The sequence below is a fragment of the Protopterus annectens genome, chromosome 7.part0 (assembly GCF_019279795.1).
Source record: "Protopterus annectens isolate FY-2018-M chromosome 7.part0, PAN1.0, whole genome shotgun sequence".
Taxonomy (NCBI): Eukaryota; Metazoa; Chordata; order Ceratodontiformes; family Protopteridae; genus Protopterus; species Protopterus annectens.
The window spans coordinates 108,875,229-108,885,594 of record NC_056739.1 but is presented as its reverse complement, the minus strand read 5'-3'; the positions used below and the strand labels follow the sequence as shown (position 1 = coordinate 108,885,594).

Below are 10,366 nucleotides of genomic sequence, written 5' to 3'. Positions count from 1 at the left end.
AATTTTCAAAAACAATTTTACAATAGATCTTAGTATACATTTTTAACGTTTTTTGCACAAGAAACTTTACTTGTATATTCTATTTTTTAAGTACTTTTTATGCATTTTTTACGCATATTTGCACATTACATATTAAGATGTACGTATTCATACTATAATTTTGTATGTTTAATCATTTAAGTATGAATGGCATAGTTATGGAAAAAGTTTGGTATTGTAGCAAGGCGTATGTAGAACAAGGCATTATTCAATTAAATTAGTGAATTGGTAAAGACTAATTGAATAGGATGTAAGAAGATGTGATTGGTTTATGTGTTTCAACAGTGGTGTATAAGAAATAACTGCTTTAGTTCTTTGATTAACTCTGACGAAACCCACGGAGGCAGTGGGTGAAAGCGTTTATTCTGCGCTCAGTTGTGTTGTATTAATAAAAGGAACTGTTCTGTGGATCCAGTCGGCGTTTTGCTCTTGTTTTACCTTACAAGTTTTTTTGTTTCTTTTGGTTTCTGGTGTATTCCATGATAAGAACTTTATATCAGCGGTAGCAGCTGGTTCAAATGGAGGCAGGGTGAGTTTTTCCAACAAATAATTGAGGTCCCATGCAAGTAATGGTGATCTTCTAGGGGGCCTTAAATTTTTGACTCCTCTAAGATACTGCTTTAGTAAAGGATGACAAAAGATTGGTGGCTCTGTGTTGTAATGAGCCGAAAAGGCAGAGGCATGGATTTTGACCGATGAGAAAGATAGGCCTTTGTCAAGCATCTCAGTTAAGTATTGTAGTATCTGAGGAATATTTGGTTTTGCTGTATCAGTTCCTTGTGCTTTATTCCAAGCACAGAATCTCTTCTATTTGTCAGCATAAGATTTTCTAGTACTAGGCCTTCTGGCTTCCAAAATGACATCCATCACAGCTTTACTGAAAGGTGTTTGTATGATTACCTGATTAGCCATGCTGCCAGGTTTAGAGTCTGTACTTGACTGTGCAGGATCAGATTGTTTTGTTGGGACAGTAGTTGTGGTGTTTGAGGCAATGTCCAAGCTGGGTATTGAGACAAGTTCCTTAGGATTGGGTACCAGTATTGGCGGGGCCAGTCGGGGGCAATTAATATCATCTTTGGCTTCTCTTGTCTGACTTTTAAGAGGTCCTTGGGTAGAAGAGGCAGAGGAGGAAAGAAATAAACTGATGGGTTTTTCCAACTGAAGGATAAGGCGCCCACTTTCCATGCTTGTCTGTGATAAGTCCTTGTGCAGAATCTTTTCAGTTGATAATTTTGAGAAGAGGCAAAGAGATCTAGGTCTGGGCTCCCCCATTTCTCTGTTAACATGCTGAAGACTTGTGGATTTAGTTTCCACTCGTGAGGATCCATAAGGTTTCTGCTTAAATCATCTGCCAGTGTGTTTTGTTTTCCTGGCAGGAATTGAGCTTGAAGATGTATTTGGTACGTCAAAGTTGTGTCCCACAGTGCCATGGCTAATCTGCAAAGGGGGTACGAGTGTGTGCCCCCATATACCACATGACTGTGGCATTGTCTGTCTTTATCAGTAGCTGTCCTGGATGAAGCAAGTCCTTGAAGGCTGTTAGGGCATTTTGAACAGCTAGCATCTTTCTGGTTGATATGTAGATGCATTTTTTGGTGCCCATATGCCCTGAATGCATCTTCCTGCTATGAGAGTCCCCCAGGCATAATCTGAGGCGTCTGTTGTTAAGGTTTAGCTGTCAGGGGGTAGAGTGATGGGCCGTCCCATATTTTGGTGAGAGGCCTTTGCCCACCACAGAAACTCCTGTTGCAGGCAGGGAATGAGAGGAATCATTGTTTCCGGACTGTGTGAATGTTGACTCCATAAACTTTTTAGGAACCACTGAAGTTTCCTCATATGCAGTCTTGCATATGGAATTAGTAGGATGCAGGATGCCATGAAGCACACAGCCTGCAGAATTTGTCTTGTAGAAGACTGGGTTTTTGTTGCCATCAGTTTGAAGTAAGTAGTCAGTTGCCTTTGTTTGTCTGGCGTAAGGTAAGCCATCTGGGCAGTTGTATTCAAGCTTGCACCCAGGAATGTTATTTTTTTTGAGAGGGTACCAGTTGTGATTTATTTTCGTTTGTAGTGTACCCTAGGCATGTTAGAAGCCTTTTCACAAACACCAGGTGTTGAAGAAGAAAGTCCTTGTTGTCTGCTTGAATGAGACAGTCGTCCAAGTAAGGATATATTTGTATACTGCAATTACTGGTGCCAGGCACTTTGTAAAGACCCTGGGCGCAGTAGGCAAGCCAAAGGCCAGTGCAGAGAATTGGTAATGCATTAAGCCAGCCTTGAATCTGAGGTATCTTCTGCACGATAATCTTACTGGGACATGCAGGTATGCCTCTTTTAGGTCTAAAGTCACCAGCCAAGCATTCTTGTCCAGCATGGGCAGAAGCTGCTGCAAAGTCTGCATTTTGAATTTTGGAATGTCCAGGTATGTATTCAAAATTGATAAATCCAGTATTGGCCGCCAGGCCTTGTCCTTTCTGGGTAACAAGAACAGTCGAGTAAAAACCTTGTCCTTTTTCCTGTTCTGGCACTGGTTGAATGGCCCCCATATCCATGAGGGACCTAACCAGTTTCTGTGCCTCTGCCCATTGATTTTTGGGCAGATATGGCCAACAGTTTGCCATTGGCAGAGTGTGGAAATGGAATATGTATCCCTGTGATACTATGTTTAGTACCCACTTGTCCTGAGTTATTAACTGCCAATTTTGAGCAAAAAGTGCTACTTTTCCCCCCTAAGGGTGCTGTCAAAAGATAAGTAATTGGTGTAGGCAGAGGGAAGTCATTGGGACTGTTTTCTGTAGATTTGCGCTTTATCTCCCCCTGATTTGGAAGTAGATGCGCCCCATTGCTTTGACCTGTATGGATCTTGCACCTGGTATCTGGAACCCTTTGGGCATCTGGATTTGCCCCTTTGAGCTCTGTCTGACACAGGAAAAAAACAATTTTTTTGTAGGTCAATTGTCTACTGAATCTTGGTGGCTGCACTTGTAAGTCGTCTTTAACAGTTTGCATAGACTTAGCTTCGTCTTCCATTTTCTTTAAAACCTCTTCTGCCTTAATATCAAACAAAGAATCATGCTGTAAACGTGCATCTAGCAATTTAGCTTTAACATGATCAGGTAAATTTTGTTCCTTTAACCAAGCATGCCTCCTAATCAAAGATCCAGTAACTGCGGCCCTGCAGGAGGCCTCTAAGGAATCAAAACCACATTGCAAAGTATGCTTTCCAACTTGTTCTGCATGCAATAATTCCTGCAATTCTTTATTTTCTGCACATTCTGAAATCAACATTTTCTGTTTCAGCAATCCCATAACATGTTGTTGGTACTTAAACATGTGAAATTGACAGTTTAAGGCCCTTACTGCCAAGGTTGCTGATGTACAAACCTTTTTTCCCCATCTGTCTAGTGCCCTTGAATCTCTGTCAGAGGGGGTAGGGTTTTTTGCTGTTGAGGCCTTAACTCCCTTTGGACCCTGGGAAATAGTTTCAGGGTCAGCAGCAGGGTTTCTAAATAAAAATTTATGTGAGTCAGGGACCCTGTAATACCGGTCAGGCTTACTGGGAGCTGAAGGTAGGGAGTCAGGGGTCAAGCTTGACTCCGAAAACATATCATCCACAATGTCTAAAACAGGGGGAATGGCTAAAGGCTTGTGCTGAGGGAGAAGGAAATCCCTGAGCCTCTTTTTTGATTCTGAGAAGTCTTGACTCTCCCAGTGAAAATGCTCCCTCAAAGTATGCAAGGTTTCTCCAAATTAATAATCCTCTGGAGGAGATGCAGATGGAATAGACTCCTCAGCATCAGAATCCTCATATGGAGGTATAAACAATTCCTGATCAGGTTTCTATTTCTTCTGATTCCTCTTCTGATCTGAAGATTCATAATCAATGTCTTGCCTAGGCCTCTTATCTGGAGGGAGATGGGTATCCCTGATCAAGGTAATAAGGTCTACAGCCATTTTGATCATCTGTTTTTTAGGCATAGAGGCCTGTGCACGTGGCTCAGGTGTCATTTTTTTAGTTTTAGAAGTTGTCTTTGCCTTTGGTTTTGCAGTTGTCGTCGGTTTGATATATAAATGTTGAGGTCTGAATACACCTTCAGAAGCTGGTGCCTGCTCAGCGGCTCCGGACCCATCCGTGGGAGATGCATCAGTCGGTCCAATACCTTGCATATCTTGTGGCATGCCGGACTCCACATGGGTGTCTGTAGAGGCCTGCAACTCGAAGGTAGCGGGCATCAGGGGATGCGAAAGCGCCTCACTGAGTACCGGCGAACCGGCGACAGGCTTAGGAGAAGCTTAGTCGTCGGTTTTGGATCTAGACTGCCTTTTTCTGTCCTTTTCTTTGCGTTTTTTTATGTACTCCGGTAGTCGGATTGCTATCAGATGACATTTCTGGTTAATTAAATCTGTTTCCAAAATACTTTGATGCAAAAATATAGCGATGCTTAATAGTGCGTTGGTTAAATCTAGCACAAAACTGACAGCCAGGCACATTGTGATCAGGGCCTATGCGAGGAATACAGTATAAATGGAAATCCTTCTGAGGTATTTGCTTCCCACAAGTAATACAATTGTTAATTTTTTCTGACATCGGTAAAATGCAAGAAAAAAAGCTTCCCCAACAGGGTACTTTAGCTTTAGTGAAGACTTCGGTTCTGAAACTCAAACTCGAATATTTCAGTAGTTGGCCGACTGGCACTTGCGAAATGCTTCTGCTTCGGGCACCGCGCGGCAAGAAAGACTAAAAAATGGCGTCGGCTGCGTGTTTTATACCCTCCGATGACCTGACTTCAAGGAAGAGAAGACAGCAACCGACACAGGACCCAAGACTTTGGAATTTAGGCCGACTGAGGGCAACCTGCCAGCAGATTACCCAAATGTAATGACTGCAACAGTGAAACACGAAGAACATCAGTACGGTACCGTTTGAGTCAGGTCTTATTTTGGTTCTGTAGTCGTCACCCAAGTAGTAGTCAGTGCAGAGGGAGAAGTAGCCAATTCTGAAGTCATATCAGATTTCTGTTCCACCGAGGCCAAAGAAAGGATTTTCAGCCCTGATGCCGAGGGAACTGCAACCACTTTTGAAAGTTGAGATCTAGGCTCTGAGATTTTAGATTCAGGATCTCTCAGAGGGAAGAGAATGGCTCCTCTTCTTGGATTCCTTTCTGGGAGGCAGTGAACCCTCCGATGCAGAAAGAGCCTCCAAAAAGGAAGTTTTAAGCATTCCGTTCAAAATTAACTTAGGTCTTTCATTGTGGGTACTGAAGGCCACACAAATCTTACTAGGAGGTTGAGTCAACAGGTGGGGCAGTCCCAAAGAGTATACACATGAACCATGCGAATCCGAATTCGGCATTTTATGGCCGCACTGGTCGCACGCCTTAAAACCTGAAGTGCCTTTTTTGTCAGACATAATTGCCGCTGACAAGGTACGAATGGCAAGATAAACCAACTTTTGCAAACACACCATCACAAGTAACGTAAAATTGACACAATCAACAAAGTTCTTCCACTAACAACAAAGAATCAAAGATTAATAAGAAAGGGAAGAAAGGAAGGTACCAACAATGGTATCCCAAAGAATTACCACAGAGGGTAAAGGGCGGGAATTACCAATGATGTTAAGGTAAATAATACCGAAATCAGTAAAGGGAAGAAATGGGAGGCACTAGAGAGAGATCTATATATATATATATATATCCAAAGGGTTTTTAAAGAAAAATGGTATATATTATCAAAACAGAAGGTTTTAACAAGAAACACTTGTCTGAGAGCGAATGGCTTGACATGTCTTCACAAGTACGTGGCTAACCAGATCTGAGATATTGTGGAGAAAGGCACTACGAGTAATCTCAGCTTGAGAGAGTTTTAGCTGACGCAAGCTTTGCACGTCGCCGACTCAATTTAGAGAATGGAAATAACCCATCAGTAAGGAATAAATGAGGATTAACAACAATCCGCAGTGGTGGTGCTGCAGTAGCGTTGTCGCCTCACAGTAAGACGCTGTCCGGTTCAATTCTCAGCTAGAGTGTCTTCTGCATGGAGACATGCATGAATGGGCGTACCTTCGTTGAAGGTTGTGCATCAGGGCTGGTAACTCGGCATGTAAAAATCAACCACCAATCATTAGCGGACTGGAGTTCCACTGTGGCGACCCCTAACCGGGAAAAGCCGAAAGACACAACAACAACATTAGATTGTTTCTTCCCACTGAATGGCCCACATGCATGTACAACTAAAAATACCAACTACAACACTGGAATTGGGCTACATTCAAAGTTTCACAATCTTATTGATAAAATACCAAAACTGTTCTTTTCAACTTGATAAAACTAGGTGTTATCATATCCATACATCATGGGCTGACCATCCTTGTGTAGCATTTGTCCACATTACAGGTCTTCCACAAACAAAAAAAACAATGCCAATGCAGGTCTAGGACAGTGAAATGAAAGCCCTATGAGCACTACTAATGCCTGGGCATGCAAGTACAGAACTTTAGACAACAGCAAGGACAATAACTCAGATGCTGCAAAATGAAAAAAAAATGCAAGTTCAGGGTACATGTCTGCTCATGTCACAGGCACATTACTTCATGGAACACATTGGTACAGATTTGCAGACTTCAACCACAAGATCTTACAAGCTTTTGTCAAATTTCAGTTGTTGCAGAAAACTAATCCAATCAAAGACGAACCTCAACATTTCAGTCATATCACCAGGCTCTCAAGCACAGTACAGCAGCCAGACTACAGGAACACTTCATGAATTTCAGTACCATTTGAAAAGTCTGCCTTAGTGCAGTGAAACAAAATGTGCCCATATTCAAAGAGATGCTTTTTAAAAAGTGGTACACACCCCTGCAGTAATCATTAGGGTCTTCCTGCTCGTCGTCGTCAGAGCCCAGGATCTCCTCGTCATGTTCTGGAGCTTCACCTGGTGACTGAGGAGCCAGGCCTCGGGACTGAGGGTCAGGCCTGGAAAAAAATACACACATTAGCAACTCAACTTTAAAATCACTTAAAGTACTCTGTACTTAAGTCAATCAAAAATGATACATCTAATAAAACTGCAGTGCAGTTGTGTTTAACAGTAACATGTTAGAATAAAGACACTGTTGCATTATATGTAATGTGTTTCTCTACCCATGGAAATTAGATACTAGCTGACATCCATGCTCTGGACCAATTTCCAGAGGTTAATGCAAGTCTCCAGAAAGCAGACGGACCTTTCCCCAGTTCAGGATATTGAATGATACATGGCAAAAGGGGAGAGCAGCACATGTCATTTTCAGTCATCTCTTGGTAGGATGACTACCAGAGGTGTGCTCTGAGGAACAGATATAGCCTCCCTGTCAATGTGTAAAATGCTTAACAACCAAAAGCTTTGCTGCCCCTAGCCTCTGTAGCTTACAGGCTGAAATGTCTAAAGCACTACTGGAAGCCAACAGGTTCAGACATTTAATTTACTACAGCGATGACTACTTAGCACAAGACAACTTGCTCCTTCTACCTCTCCACCTTTTCAGAACAGAAGGGTTCTGAACAAGCGATAAAAGAAAAGTAATTTTGCAGCAACAGTGACCCTACTGCAACACAGGCTGTTAGAGTGCACTCTCATCATGTGGGGACACTGCTTCAGTGTCACTTCTCAGCAAGAAGAAAACCAAAGCACTACCTGCCCACAAAGGGAGGAAGAAATCATAGTACATCCTGCAGGATGGCTCTAGCAATGTCTGCCTTCCTCCCAAACAAAAGATCCAGCTTGTAATATCCAGAAAAAAGTAACCATCATTCAATTGGTTGTCTCCCATTCACTCATGAGCTAATACACTCTTAAAGCAACTTGCTGTGGAGGCTGCTATCCTGGTGGAGTGGGTTCTCCCAGGATCCCCCAAGTAGTTTACAATGGTACTATAACAGAAAGTGATAGAAGTTTTAAGACATATTGATAAATGTTTGCATAAATATTTGTGCCCCATTTACCTGAAATAATTAATACCTTTGTTCAGGCTAGGTAGTAAATAAGCTATCTAGGTATAATCCTGGAAGTGCAGCGTCCTTTCAACCTTGTTGTGTGTATTAAACGGAGGGCAGCCTGCCAGCAGGATAACCCAAGGGTAATGACTGCAACAGTGAAACACGATGAACACCAATGCACACAGCTCTCTGAACGTTAAGGCATGATGCTCAAGGCAGCCTCCTAGACAAGAGCAGCATCCGAGAATAAGGTTTTTCTTGACAAAACATAAGTGCCACTGAGCAACAGTGCTCAAAAATAACTGTTAACTTCTCCCAGTGTAAAATTAAAGTCTCAAGGGGTGGTACCGATGCCCTACATAGTGAATTATAGGACCACTTGCAGAACTGACTCACTGCAGAATGAGCTAAAAGGGGAGGGTCCATGGGGGAGGGCAAGCTGCAACAGCAGACACGTGCACTTTAATTCAGGTATTTAAACAGGAGGTCTGAAATAACTGTGCACGGCATTTTAAGACTGCTAGCACTGCACCCCTTGTAACACAACATAAAGATAACCTGTTCCATTTGGTCTGATAGAATTTGATAATGCTAGGCCTTCAAGACTCTTGTAAAATATGCAGCACCTCCACTGAAAAATAATCCTTGAAAGGAATTAGCCAGTGTACATTCAGACTGTTCATTTCAGGCTCTTGAGGTGGGGATGCTCTAACGACTCTTCTTCCTAAGTCAGAACACCACAGCATTGCTCCCTGCGGGATGCACTGTCAGAGATGCTGCGTGGGCAGATTAGTTTGACGAGGGAGATTTTTCTGAGCTGTGATAAAGAATCGGAACTGCCTAGACATGGTAAGGCCTTGCTATGTCTAATAACGGTGGCTGCCAAAAAAAGCAATTACTAGAAAATGGAAATCAAACTCTAAACCAACTATACCGGAAGTAGTTAAAACAGTAACCGAGATAAAACAACTGGAACGGAGATCTTTAGAAAAGGGTAGGAGCAAACTATATAGGAAAAATGGGAAAAGTGGTAGGAGCAAACTATATAGGAAAAATGGGAAAAGTGGGAGCAATACATACAAGGGATGAATGAGGTCTAAAAGGTGCCGGGACTTAAATGCGCTATACAATATTTGAGTGAGAAAGATTTGGTAGATGTTTAATCTTTGCAACATGGAGTGCGTCAGTATGGTTTGGGATGTAAAATGCTTGCAACTAGAATTGTGTTGTGTGGTTTTTCATTTATAAAAATGTGTGATTGCCCATGTAGTAAGTGATGGTTTAAATAAAGCAGTCTGTTGCCTATGTCACAAGAGATAAATTCAAGTGTTGGGGGAGACATCACAGCATTGTGAATTACACTGGTCTTTTTTGTTTCACTGTAGTAGTATGAAGAAGTTCAGCAATGAGGGTGGAAGACCAGCAGATAAGCCTTACCTTGTCCATTCTGACCTTCTTCAAAACAATGGGAATTCAAGAGAATAGGAGAGAAGGCACAGAGACCCACACACATTTCTAGAATAGTACAGAATGCATGAACATCTTACAGTGCCTGGAATATAATTTGGTTGGAAATTTTCCATCAAGGCAAACAACTCTATTCTGGGTGTTAGCTACCTCCCAGTCAGGGCTTGGAATACACTAGAAATCAATTCCCATTTGTAGCTCTTGGGCTTGGACCTGCTGAGCATGTATGAGATGAGTACAAGGCACCTATGAAAACCTAGGTGAGGGCCATATCCCGATTTCAGTCTGTAAAACTACCAAGAACATATACTTATCTACATGTTTATGAAGCACATCATCATGGCTTTTACATACAACTCAGAGCTCTGGTATGTCAAGTTCAGAGTAAAAGCCATCATCTCTTAACATGGCATACCTTTTGGTCATGAAGAGAATCCAGGTGCCTTGCATTCTGAAGGCAGTATAGACTTCACAAATCAAATCCAAACCAAGAGTGGTTAAGGACAGAGCGCTCTGTAAGACTACAAATAGCATCCCCACATTATTCAGCAACAGTTACAGCTACCAATTTTGCTTTGAATGAGGGAATTACAGGGAATGGCTACTTTAGTGGGTGATCGTGGTACTCAATGTATTTTTACCTGCCAATGGGCAATCATGTCCATCCTGACCAAGGGTACCATAAGGAAGAAGGCTAACATTTACACCACTGCCTTCAAGAACACCTAGACTAGCTTACTCATTCTTTAAGCCCAGGTCCAAAAGAGGCATTTATCCTGTGGCAAAAACAGCTTGCTCTGATCTTGTTTAAGGTATCTTCCCTAATTTAAGATCCGACTTGGTACTTTCCAGCAAACTCCAGGCTCATCAGGCAGCAATTTTAATAG

The 10,366-nt window shown here is 42.2% G+C and overlaps 1 protein-coding gene across 3 annotated transcripts in view; it reads right to left on the bottom strand.

Moving 5' to 3' along the window:
* Positions 1-10,366, bottom strand: part of LOC122806267 (SRSF protein kinase 1-like) — a 1,654,485-nt gene that overhangs the window by 1,401,160 nt on the left and 242,959 nt on the right. For all 3 annotated transcript variants that reach the window (XM_044076540.1, XM_044076542.1, XM_044076541.1), the window contains exon 2: positions 6,892-7,010. In XM_044076540.1, coding sequence (XP_043932475.1) covers positions 6,892-7,010 — 119 coding nt within the window. The remainder of the gene's footprint in view (positions 1-6,891; positions 7,011-10,366) is intronic.